Source organism: Peromyscus leucopus, chromosome 2, assembly GCF_004664715.2.
Source record: "Peromyscus leucopus breed LL Stock chromosome 2, UCI_PerLeu_2.1, whole genome shotgun sequence".
Lineage (NCBI taxonomy): Eukaryota > Metazoa > Chordata > Mammalia > Rodentia > Cricetidae > Peromyscus > Peromyscus leucopus.
The window spans coordinates 129,602,462-129,615,643 of NC_051064.1; the positions used below are offsets into that span (position 1 = coordinate 129,602,462).

The 13,182-nt window shown below is 54.0% G+C and overlaps 1 protein-coding gene across 1 annotated transcript in view; it reads left to right on the plus strand.

Moving 5' to 3' along the window:
• The window catches only part of Trim62 (tripartite motif containing 62), a 28,224-nt gene extending 15,377 nt beyond the window's left edge, over positions 1-12,847 (plus strand). Inside the window, exons 3-5 of the mRNA XM_028855820.2 lie at positions 1,817-2,073; positions 3,605-3,720; positions 10,064-12,847. Coding sequence (XP_028711653.1) covers positions 1,817-2,073; positions 3,605-3,720; positions 10,064-10,614 — 924 coding nt within the window. The 3' untranslated portion in view covers positions 10,615-12,847. The remainder of the gene's footprint in view (positions 1-1,816; positions 2,074-3,604; positions 3,721-10,063) is intronic.
• Positions 12,848-13,182: the final 335 nt, after the last annotated feature.

Here is a 13,182-nt window from a genome sequence, read left to right on the forward strand (position 1 = left end):
ATAATCTTAAGCAAGTTCACCCGTCTGTCCGTCCATCCATCCATCCCTCTCCCCTCCATCAGCGATGCTCTCTGACCTCCAGCCTGCACCAGGCCTGGGGATGTACACAAGGACAGGGAACGTGCCATTCCTCCCTAGGAAGAGCTCGTGCCCTAGCTGGAGAGACATATTGTGGAGGAGGCAGCAGATAAGAACCCTGGCTACCTAACAGCTGGAAAAGTGAGAGCGCCTCTGGGGGGGGGGGAGCCCTCCCCCACCCCACTAGCCTTGGGGAGGCACAGTCACAGAAACGGAGACAAACCAAGACTATCAGCCGCCACTGGGTGGACAGTGCTGCGGAGCAGCTTAGTGGGAGCCGGGCAGGGGAGCCTGGAGCCGGGAGGCCCTGGAAGATGGCTCTAGAGGACACAGGGAGGTGGACCCCATCCTTTCGGCAGCAGCAGCCTGAACCTCCCTGGGTTGGGACTCCAGGAGGGCCCTGGCAGCCTTTCCCTCCATGCCCAGCCTCTCTTCCTCTCCTTTGTCTTCCCTGGCGGGCGTGTTGGGTGGGCATGCGCGGGGAGGCTGGCCTGCTGCCAGCCGTTCTTCCTGCAGGCCAGCAGCCACCACAGGAGAGAACAGGCCCTAATTGAGCCTTTGTGGAGCCTCCCACGGAGCCCCGGGCACTGAACACAGTGGGGTCTCTGACTCTGTGAACTGCCAGCCAGAGGCCCACAAAGTGAAATTGCAGAGGCAGGCCCCACATGCGGCCACATCCTGTGTCGCCTGACTGTCAGCCTTCCTCAAGCTCCCCCCTCTGCCTACCCCCCCCCACCCCCGCCACCGCCATGCCCAGCCGATGCTCCCCCCCATCCCTGCAGCCCACTCAGAAGCCACCTCTCCGTGTGGACTCCAGGGGCATGCGCGTTAGAGATCCTTCCTTTGCTGTACATCAGCTTTCCCTCTGCGCCTGGGTTTGCACCCCGTTTGATGAACATCTCCACCACACCCCTGCGATGTGGCTTTTGTAACCCCTCTTACAGTTGGGGAAACTGGACTACCCAGAGCTCAGGTAGTTGAGGCCACCACAGCTAGAGACCCAGAGTTGGGACCTTTCTCCAGTCAGTCCTCTGCCTCCTCCTGGGCCGCGGGGAAGGGAGAATCTCTAGGTATGTGCAGACCTCCCATGGCGGTGGCCTTGTTCCTAGAGTGAGCATCAAGATGTGCCCAGTCTCTGCTTGTTTATGAAGGTCTCTGGTCTCCATGATCTCCTTGTCATCATCCTTTGAACCTATAGATGAGGTGTTTAAAATACAGACCCTGGCGCACGCCTTTAATCCCAGCACTCGCGAGGCAGAGCCAGGCGGATCTCTGTGAGTTCGAGGCCAGCCTGGTCTACAGAGTGAGATCCAGGACAGTCTCCAAAGCTACACAGAGAAACCCTGTCTCGGGAAAAAAAAAAAAAAATACAGACCGCTAAATCCTGGCCTGGGCACGTAGGCATCCCTATGTAGCTTTTCCCATCCCTCCTTCACTCGTGCCGGGAATCTGGGCAGTATCGCCCATTCCAGCCTCTCAGCCTCATTGACTCCGCTGTACCACTTCATTCGTCTCCTGATGGACCCCCAAAGAACTGTGAGCCCTTCTGTCCTGGCCAGGTCCCGTCTCATCACCTTGCTTCTCTGTGTGCCGTTCCCAGCCTCTACGCAAGGCCCCCTCCCCCGTTTTTGTGTCAAAGCCGCCCCCCTCTCACTGGCAACTGACCACAGTGAGATGATCCACACTGGGTCCCACCTACGCTTCCCCATAACCCCTGATGGTCATCCCACATACACAGTCCTCCACCAAGAGCCTGCGGACCACCATCGGGGAGGCCTTTGAGCGGCTGCACAGGCTTCTCCGCGAGCGGCAGAAGGCCATGCTGGAGGAGCTGGAGGCTGACACCGCCCGCACGCTGACGGACATAGAGCAGAAGGTCCAGCGCTACAGCCAGCAACTGCGGAAGGTGCAAGAGGGGGCCCAGATCCTGCAGGAGCGGCTGGCCGAGACGGACCGGCACACCTTCCTGGCTGGAGTGGCCTCCCTGTCTGAGAGGTAAGAGCCGCCTGGCTCCAGCCTCCCCCGAGTGCCTCTCCCAACCCAACCGAGGCAGTGAGGGGGTTCATGGGAATGGGGCTGCCAGCAGATAATTCATCCAATCATATTTTCCTCATCGTTTATAGGAATCTGCCATAGATAAGCCAGAGCCCAGGCTCAAGGCCTTCCGTGTCCATACTATTCTGTATATAATATATTCTGTCTAAGCTGGGTGTGCGTGGTGGCTGGCGCTTGTAATCACAACCCTGGGGATATTAAGGCAGGAGGTTTGTGACAAGTTTGGGGCCAGCCTGGGCTACAGAGTGAAATCTTATCTCAGAACAGTACCTATATTGTAACAGCATAAGCAACATTTGTTGGTGTTTATAGTCATTCAACACACTTTTGTGCTGTGTGTCACGTATGTATTTTATGTATTTGGGGAGATGGGGTGTGCATTTCATGAGTGTGAAAGCCAGAGGACACCCTCAACTGTCCTTCTTCAGGTATTGTCCTGTTGGTTTTTTTTGTTTTGTTTTTTTTTTTTTTTTTAGGATTATAGCTATGTGTGTGTCTGTTTAAGTGTATACCACGGATGTATGGGTGCCTGTGGAGACCAAAAGAGGGCAAAGTCAGATCCCCTGGAGCTGGAGTTACAGGCAGTTGTAAGCCACTGGACATGGGTGCAGGGAAACGAACCCAAATCCCCTGAAGAGCAGTAAGCTCTCAACTTCTGATGCGTCTCTGTGACCTCCACCTTGTCTTTTGAGATGAGGTCTCTCACTGACCTTAGCTCTTCAAGCAGGCTGTGACTGGCTGGCCAGCGAGCCCCCAGGGAATCCTCCTGCCTCCACCTCCCCAGCACTGGGTTTTCAAGTGCCCACCTGTTTTTATTTTGACGTGGGTTATAGGGATTGAACTTAGGACTTCATACTTGCAAGGCAGGCGTTTTACCACCTGAGCTATCTCCTCAGCCCCTTACTTACAATAACAATACTATATATCATTCTTTAGAGACATTATATTATTGTAACTTCTGAGCCCCCTGCCAGGAGTTACAATACTCATTTCACAAGTATAGAAACTGAATCTCAGAGAAGTTAAATCAGTTGACTGACTGGTCAAGGCTATTTGGTCTGGTGATAAAGCCAGGGTTTGAACCCAGGCTTCTCAAAGCTCCCCTTCATGGCATCACTTAGTATTGGCCACTGGAGATCGACACTCACCACTGACGTCATGTGCTTGATGTTGGCCATGAGCGAGCCACTGAGCTAAACATTTTCTGTGAATGACTCCGTGAAATCCTCTCAACAAGCCTCGAAAGGCAGGGCTAGCACAGTACCCCGATGCACTTGACTTTGGCCAGGAGCCTGAGAAACAACTGCACAGTACCCATTTTACAGAGGAGCAAACAGAGTTAAGGTAAAGAGAGCTCCGACGTGGCAGAAGCAGGCACGTGCGTCTCAGCCCCACAGACATCCCACTCACGACCTCGCCCTGGAGGTGGGTACCGAACCCCATGAAGCCTTCTCTCCTGCTGTCCTTCCAGGCTCAAGGGGAAGATCCATGAGACCAACCTGACATACGAAGATTTCCCAACCTCCAAGTACACGGGCCCTCTGCAGTACACCATCTGGAAGTCTCTTTTCCAGGACATCCACCCAGGTGAGGCTCCGCCTGTCTTCCCAGGGAGACAGGGGGAAGTGTGGACTGCCAGCTGGGCCAGGTGTGACAGGTGGCCGAGCAGGAAGTGGGCAGAGTGCCTGCTGATGTGCTTCTGCTCTGTCTTTAAGTGCTGTATGTCACCGTGGGGGTACTTACCACAGTCATCGCAGGTCGCACGTGTGAAATTGGAGGCTCAGAGCTAGAGCAATGGGATGGGTCATCTGCTGGTCCCCAGAGCCTATGCTGAGCTCACCGAGTCCCCAGAAAACCCTCTCCAGCAGGTGCCGTTACTGTGCCTGTTCCCCTAGTGGAGGGACAGACGTTCCCTGTCCTGACACGGGAGTCAGACCACCTGGATGGATTCATTAGTCCATTCTACAAACAGTGACTATCCCTCAGTTTGAAGAGTCAAGCCTAGTGGCCAGACCTTGGCAGTCTAGTGGGGCAGGACTCTGACATGGGATTTGCACGTCATGGAAGCCTAGGGGGTGGGGTGGGGTGGGGAGGTGTGTGGGCAGGGTAAGGGAGCAATCAATCAGAAGCTCCACTTGGAGCAGCCCGGGGAAGCCCAGGTTTGCATTGAGTACTGAGGAGCGTGGGTCACCCCAGGATGTCCTCAGTTGAGCCCCATCAGTGATGGAGAGGGCCTGGTACAATTACCGATGCTGGGCCACAGAGCTGGGGCTCCCCTTCAGGTGACAGGCCTCATCTAATATATCATTCCTGCTGTCTTAGACTTGAAGGGGGGCGCTAATTAACAAAAGCAACGATGGTTGTGGGGAGGGAACATTTTCTAGCGAACTCAACTGCCTTCCTGGGGTGTGCTCCCCGCCTCTGAAGGACTTTCACACTGAGCCATATGTGGGTGAAGCCGTGTACCTCAAGGGAGACGAGAGCCCCAGGATCTGTTTTCTCCTCCCCGGGACCCAGGGCAGTCTAGAAGCTGTCTCGAGTGGGTGGCTGTCCACCTCAGCTGCCACCTGCCCCTTCCCTGTCACAGGAGCCTCACCCAGTCAGTCAAAACCCTCCAAGACACCACAGTCAGCTGTACCGAGCCATCTCCAGCCTGGGCGGGAGCCAAATTCTCCCTCTGCACAGTTTGCCTGGAGACCTTGGCACCGTCTTCGGTATTTCACGGCCAAGACTCTCTCCTTTGTAGCTTCGCCTTTAAACACCTCAGCTGAAACGACTTGCTGGGTTTCCTCAGGGAACCTTGGGCTTTTCTGATTGCAATGCCTGATCATAGCCTATGTGCTGGCTCTCTCTCTCTCTCTCTCTCTCTCTCTCTCTCTCTCTCTCTCTCTCTCTCTCAACTCTGAGTTCTAAAGGAGAGGCTGAAGTCTGCTTCTAGAGCAGTTCCTAGTATACCCAGCAGGTACTCAATAAGTGTTAAAGGGACTTGCTGCAGGTCCTTGGATACTCCCTTTCTCCTCTAGCCCAGTTATGTCCTCTGAATGATGGGGACCATAGTATCCCTTTTTTGCCTCCATCACAAGTGAGCAAGTGATTGCTCCAAGCAGAGAGAGAGTCTCCAGCCTCTGCATCACTGACCCACAAGGTCTCACTGGAGGCCCTGTCCTACACACAGGAGACTAGCAGTCTCCTCAGCCTCTACTCACCAGATGCCACTGGCCCTCCCCTCCGTTAGAGCAACCAAAAGTGTCTCCGGCCGTGGTCAGATTTCCTTTGGAAGCAAAATTGTCTCAGTGGAGACCACAGGCCTTGAGAACACTGCCTGCAAGAGGCCTGAGGGGCAGGTGTGTGACCTGAGCACTCTGCCCTGAGCAAAGGCCCCTGGGACTTCAGACAACGGTGACCTGGTTGGCTGGGCCCTCTCTTTGTCTGTGGGACCTATGAAGTCACTCTGGCTCTTCAGGGAGCGCCGGAGCCTTTTCTGTCCAGATGGGAGGGCGGCTTTCCCCCCAGAGACCTAGCTGCGGCTTCTGGTGGCTTCCTGCCTGCCCCTCCTTTACAGCCTGAGCTTCCCATTGGGTCATCTGAGAACCCCATCCAACACCTGTCGCTCCTCTACTCTGGAGCGTCCACACTGCATCTCCGCCAGCCGCCTGCCCACCCCCCACCCCTTCGCCCACCGTCCCTCTGCCAACCCAGCCCTATCACAGGCTCCCAGGTGCAAACCTCCCCGGGGAGCCAGGCAGCCCATTATCCCAAGGACACCAGACACTCCTCCCCTCCTCAGCCTCCCCTGCCTTGTCTGGCCTCTCCCCCATTGCTACTCATCTGGATCTAATCATTTAGAGTCCCAGAATGTTCCCTGCCCCGCTGTGGGACCCAAGGCAACCTGCCTCCCCTCCCCCCACCAAGCACTAACACACACACACACACACACACACACACACACACACACACACCCGTACCTCCCACACCCCCTGAAGCTGAGCCTCAATTTCTTCACCTACACTTTAGAGATGGTCCTGGTTGTTGCCCAGGGTAGATAAGAGAGAGAACTGATTTCTCTGTGAAGATGATCCCATCATTTAGCAAGCATGGTTACTATTTATTATTATGAATCAGACTCTTTGCCCATCTTGCTGGTCAGATTTTCTGGGGCCGAAGAATGGAAGGACACCATGTAAAGAGACCAATTCACCTTCCACCCCTGGGTAGAATCTAAGCAAGCCACTTACCTCGGAGAGCCTCAATTTTCTCTTCCGAAAAATGGCTGCAATCATGGAGACCCTGGGACGACTGTGACTCGGGAGCAGTGCCTATTCTGTGCAGAGACTGTGAAGGAAGCCGAGGGTACTGAGGGCCTGAGGAGGTGTGAGACCTGAAGGGCTAGATTTCCTTTTTTTTAAGGCCTGGCTTGAAGAGGAAAATAAAAAAAAAAAATAGACATAGTTCCTGTCCCATCAGACCCCTACCATACTGGAGAACCCAGAGTCACAGGCCTCCCGCTGCCAAGCCGTGTCCTGGGCTGGGCATTTGGGAGGCCTTTCTCTGCTGCTTGTGATAGTGGAGGAGGAACAGGGAACATTTTCATGGGACTTGGAAGTCTGTGACCCTTCCTGGCTGCCTTTTGATCCAAGGCCTTGGAGACATTTTAGAGACGCAGCACACACCTGGAGAGGAGAGAGGCCTCGGCCCAGCCTTTGTTTATAAATAAGAGTGTCACAGCTAGAGGTGAACTCTGACCTCTAAGGCAATGAGCCTGGAGAAAGGCTTTGGTTTCACTGGGTCTCATCACAATCCTGAGGGTACAGGCTTCTTGGAGTGGAGGAAGGAAGGGAACTGCCACTCCAGAGCCCCTCTCTTTGGACTGAAGATCACTTCTCCTGCCAGCCCCAGGGAGGGTGCTGTGAGACCTGGGAATGGGACCCTCTGTTAAAGACGAGGTGGGAGAGCTTATCGTAGCCTCACATTCTCTGGAGGCGAACGCCAGCCCAGAGTCAGGCCATACCTCTTGCCTAGGGGAAATGCCAGGCTCACAGCCCAGGCCCTGCCCCCCAAGAGCTGGCCCCACCCCCAGGGAATCAGGGTCTGCACGGAGGATGGATGCCCCTTGGGGTCAGGCTTTCCTCTGCCCACAGATTCTTCTTTGTCACGCCCGTCTCAGAACCGCCGGGAGCCCTGCCCACTCAGCAGAGGCTCCGGAAGTGGCCCACAATGCCCTACACAGACTTAGAGTCAGGCAGAGTCTGCATGCTGCCTGCCAGTATCCCCTTAGCTGTTCCTTGAGCCTTGGGGTCTCCCTTTTGCTGGCCTCCCCACAGTATCCCAGGCGTCTGGGATGTGGGAGTCTGGCATTCTCAATTGCTCCCGTTTTCCCTGGGACCCTAACACCCACACATCACTCCACCCCCAGGGTGTCCCACTGCCTGTAGTGTCAGAGACACAACATCTGTATCTAATTAGACACACACACACACACACACACACACACACACACACACTTCCCTCCAGCCTTTCCCCTCACGGTGGGAATTCTTCACACTGCACAACTTTCTTCTTACCCACTACCCAGTGACTGACAGGAATGCAGGCAAACGTTCATGTGTGGGTCCATTAGCCACCCCCCCTTTTATGTCCCTGGACAAGGGACTGTTCCATGGGCCTCTCTATACCCAGGGCTCCTGTTGACACACTGCTCTCTGCATTCTGAAGACAAGAGATAAATGTGAGGTGCAGAAGTGGATTACCGTGACCTAGCTCATGGAAAGACGCTCCATGCAGGTCAGCCTGTTGGGGTTGCATGATGCCGGGACCAGCCGTGGCTGCCTCGTGGCATGGTCACAGGCCATGGAGCGTCTTGTTTCTCTGTGGGTACAGCCTACAGAGGCACAGAGTAGGAAGTAACAGGGGTCCAGTCTAGAGATCATGTCCCTGCTCCAGCTAACAAGGACAGCACCAGCGAGCTGGGCAAAGTCCTTGGCCCCAAGGAACAGTAGCAGTATTCCATGCGATCCCTCCCACTCTTTCTCGCCTCTGTCTTGCTCTGGCCTGCAAATGCTCATCTAGCTGAGAAGTCCCAGGCTTCCTCCACTCCTTGGGGGGGGGTTGTCAGAATGAGCCGGAAGAATAAACAGATGTCTTGACAAGAGTTCAAGAGACCGTCCAATCAGACCTGCTGAGCCAGTATGACCAGTTCAGAGCAGGTGACCCAGCCTACACCACCCTCCCTCCGGACGCTCTTGGGCAGGGGTGAATGCATTCGTGTGACCAGAAGCCTGTCCATGCCAGGCTCCGTGCTGGGCACTGAACTCTCAAGGGAGAGAGAGTTCACTGCAACCCAGGCCTTCCTAGGCCTCTGGGTGCAAAGTGGGTGCGATAGGGCCCAGAAGGCCATGCCCGTGTAGGAGACGAGCACAGAGAGAGCACAGGAGTCCTGGAGGCTAAGGGAGGAACCAGCCGAGTCCTCCAGTGCAAAGGCTTCTAGAGGACCGGCCTTTGAATAGAGTGGGGATGGGGGGGGGGCATGACACATGAGCAGAAGTCTAGGCCTGAATCAAGAGGTAGACTGTGGCCAGGTACCAGGTGGCCTTGAATAGTCAGTCCCAGGTCTGCCACATTTTTTGATCTGCGATTAGTCAGGGCTCCTGAGGGTCTTGATTTTCCTATCTGTCAAATGGAAGAGTCGGCAGGATTACAGATTTCCAACATTTTGGGACATATTGTCTATTTTTTTCATAACAAATAGAATTTTAAATCTCAGATCATACATATGACCTTTTTAATATATATGTATATACAATAATGTACACATGCATGTGTAACAACTGACCATAATATAGAGGGAAAATAGAAGATTATTTGTAGTTAAACGTCTTTGAAGACAGCACTTCCTGCCGCACAGCCTGGCCTCGAATGCACTGTGTAGCGGAAGATGACCTTGCATTTCCGGTCCTCCTGCCTCCACCTCCAGAGTGTCAAAATTCCAGGCACATACCACCATGCCCAGTTTTATGAGGTGCTGGGAATCAAACCCGGGGCTTTGTGCATGTCAGGCAGGGACTTTGCCAACTGAACTATATCCGCAGCCCGTAATTAAATATTTTGAAGGTCAGTATGCAGAAGCTCATTCAGACTGACGTTGGAAAACACAGCCAAGCCACCGTTAGGTGCTCACAGTGTAACTGAAGCACCATTCAGGAGACTGCCTATGTCAACGGCGTCATTCTTGAAGGTGTATTTTCCAAAAGAGCAAATCATTCTTCGTTCTAAACAGCAACAATACAATGTAGACCCCTCGGTTTGGTCGTTGCGTTCCAAAATCCTCTTTGTGGTTTTTTTGTTTTTGTTTTTTTTTTTTGTTTTTTTTTTGAGTCCTCAATGTGTTTTTACATTACGAAAGCGGTCTCACATTTATACATATACATCAGTAGGTTTACTTTCGGATCCTCATATAAAGATTTCTCGACCACGTGGATGTGTGACGGGACATCTGGAGTTCAGTGGTGGGGGTGAACGATCCCTGGATCCCTGATGAGGCCGGCCTGCCCCAGGATCCGACCAGTTTTGGAGACAAGTGGCAAACGTTTCCAGATTGCCCTCTAGGGGGCAGTATCATCTGACTAATCTTGCTCCTTCCCAGCTCTGAAACTCCTGTAATTCTGGACCTCCTCTGGGCTTTGCCCTGGGAGTCATTCCGTGACCCTATCAGCTACCCCTTTGCAGCCAGGTGTAAAGATAGCAGGGTGTTCCATTTTTCAGAGGAGGAAGAAACAGACAAGAGGACAAGTTAATATTCATATATATCATGACACAGTAGGTCAATAGCATCCTGGAGACCAACCAGGACCCTCTCCTCAGGGAGGCACTGGCTAATGGACCCACAGCCTTCTCTCCACTGATCTTTCCACCTCCTCCTCTCTCTCCCACCTAGTGCCAGCTGCCCTGACCCTGGACCCAGGCACCGCCCACCAGCGCCTGATCCTGTCTGATGATTGCACCATCGTGGCCTATGGGAATCTGCACCCACAGCCCCTGCAGGACTCACCAAAGCGCTTTGATGTGGAGGTGTCGGTGCTGGGCTCCGAAGCCTTCAGTAGTGGTGTCCACTACTGGGAGGTGGTGGTGGCCGAGAAGACCCAATGGGTGATTGGGTTGGCCCACGAGGCTGCCAGCCGCAAGGGCAGCATCCAGATCCAGCCTAGTCGTGGCTTCTACTGCATTGTCATGCATGATGGCAACCAGTACAGCGCATGCACAGAGCCCTGGACGCGGCTCAACGTCCGTGACAAGCTTGACAAAGTGGGTGTCTTCCTGGACTACGACCAGGGCCTCCTCATCTTCTACAATGCCGATGACATGTCCTGGCTCTACACCTTCCGAGAGAAATTCCCTGGCAAGCTCTGCTCCTACTTCAGCCCTGGCCAGAGCCATGCCAATGGCAAGAATGTCCAGCCACTAAGGATCAACACTGTCCGAATCTAATCCGGGCCAAGGGAGACCAAAGCCTACTGGGTCTGTGACCACCAGCAAGAGCCTTGCCCAGCAGACGGGAGCCTGGATTACTCAGACCCACCGTGGCCACCCTGAGACCTCAGGCCAGTTGTTTATCCCCCAGCCTCTTCTGCCCTGCCTGTGAGCTGGAGATTGTGGTCCATGGGTAATATCCTGTGGCTCTGATCATAATGGGATGTGACGTGGCTTCTCCCCAGGGCTGCCCTTGCCCAACCCATCATCCCTATTCTCCCAGGGACAAGAAATCTCCCTCCTTCTGCCCAGGTGACCTAGCCTCGTGACAGATCAGATGAGATCACTAGCTAGCAGCCCAAAAGATATACAGAATCCTCTTATGCTTGTGGCCTAGGACGTGACTCGGCCCTGACCAAGAGAGTAATGGGCCATTTTACTCTTGACCCAAGTCCACAGGAGACCCGGGTGGGAGCTGATCCTAGGGTTGTCTGAGGTCACCCTCTCCTGCCACCCCTGCACCAAGCCGAGAGCTGTGGGTTTCCTCCTCTCCCACTAATCTTCAAGTCAGAGACGATGCTGTGGCATTTGACAGGCAGCCCACACAGTACAGTCACGCCACTACCTTCCAGTCCATGGACTCTGGGGCAGGGTGAGGCGTAAAGGCCCCAGAAACCAACACAGAATACTGTCAGGGCAAAGCACCAATGGACGATCCATGTCCCAGCCAGCCCTCATCAGCCAGGCTTCTGTGACCTGCTATGGGGACAGAGAGGGCACTGGTTCTTTGTATCAGGACCTGCCTGAACCCCAGGAGGGCTGTTGGTGGGGACCACCTTGGACTTGGCATCTGACTCCCACAGGATCCTGATGCACAAACAAAAACCACTTTAGTTGGCTTCATCAGACAAGAATTCGAAATTAGCTCCCTGGTGGCTTGCAAGATCACTGGAAGGGCTGGAGGAGGAGAGCCTTGGGGTTTCCAGAAACAACTCCAAGTAGCTAACGGGATCGTGTCTCGAGTAACCAGGAAAGCTGTTTCCACTTGCAGGGAGCCCCTGCCTCACAAGCTGCTCGCTGCCACTGTCCATACCAGCAAGTGATTGTCCGAGCCTGCCTCTCTCTCTCTCTCTCAACTCAGGTTCCAAATCAACATCTTTCAGAGGGATCCCTTTGGGGAAACCTGAGTCAGAGCCCAGACTTTGACAGCAAAGAAGTCTGGGAAATGTAGTTTTTCCAGCCTCAGCCATACAGAAAGTTAACGTGGAGGTGGAACCGGCCCATCTACGGTTTCCTTGCCACAGCATCCAACTGTGCAGAACTCAGGAGAATCCATGAATCCACCTCAAGGCCTTGACTTTGAAGCAGAGCTGCTAGAGATGTCCTGCTCCATGGCTCTGTCCCTGCCTGTCCCTGCCCAGAGGCAACAACCTCAGGAGTAGGTAGTAGTAGTAGTAAGAAGTGCAACCAAAATGGCCCCCCAGCCTCGCTGTAGTCCTGGGACTTCAATCCTGTATTTGGGATTCGGTGAGCATGCCCATCTCCAAGGAGCCAGAATGGACGAACTTGAGGGGCTCCCACTTACAGCTGCCATGCACTGGGGCCTCCCTGAGCAAGAGGAATCCTGCGCCCTATTCACACCCTCAACTCCCAGACTCCAGGCTACTCCTGACAGTATTTTTATTTAAAACATTGCCCTTTTTTGTGCATTATGATCAATTTGTATTAAATTAAAGTTACAGGGCACAGGTGTCTGTTCCATTCATTCTGATGAACACAAAGCCCCACCCCGGAGAGGCGACACTCATTAGCATAGCCAGTCCGTTCCCAAGGCAGCCCTGCTGGACACAGATCAGGAGCACAGTGAGGTCCAAAGACAGGATGTGAGTCTGAGAAGCCCACAGCCTACACTGGACAGTAAGAACCGAGTTCTAGGCCAGCACCCACACCACAGCCCTGTGAGGACAGCCCCAGGCAGGGCAGACCTCTCTGCCTCGAGAAGAATGGGGCAGCCTTGAAAGCAGGAAGGGAAGCCTACAGGGCAGCAAGAGTCTTGTCTCTTAAACTATATAGGCCTGGGCTCTGGATCAGGCTTTACTTTAGGAAAAACAGCTTAACCTCCCAGGGCCTAAGTTGCTCCCCTCAGAGAATAGGGATAATAGCATGGACTTAGCATGATTTATTGGGAAGCTATAAACTGAACAGTCAACGGGGCCTGTCTCTCCTCCTGCAGTCTGTGCCTGAAACTACATTGATTTTCTAAACTTCCACGCCCGCTTGGCCCCTGAGAAGTCCATCTTCCTCCTGCACCCCGTGAGGAGTGTGGAACAAGGTAAACAGGGAAGTCCTTAGGTTGCTATGGAGACAGAAGTCCATCCTGCCTCCAACTTACGGAGAAGCAGCCTAGGCAAAGTCTGCCAGGCCCTGCCTGTGCGCACACAGGCTGTGCCCACAGAGAAGGAGAAGGTTGCCTGGTCCTCCACAGCTCTGTAATGCAAGAACAGGAAATGTGGGGTCTAGTCCTGGCTTTTCATTGGTTTGCGTTGCCTTGAAGTGTCCTTGCTTCCTTTCCTCACCTGCAGGGTG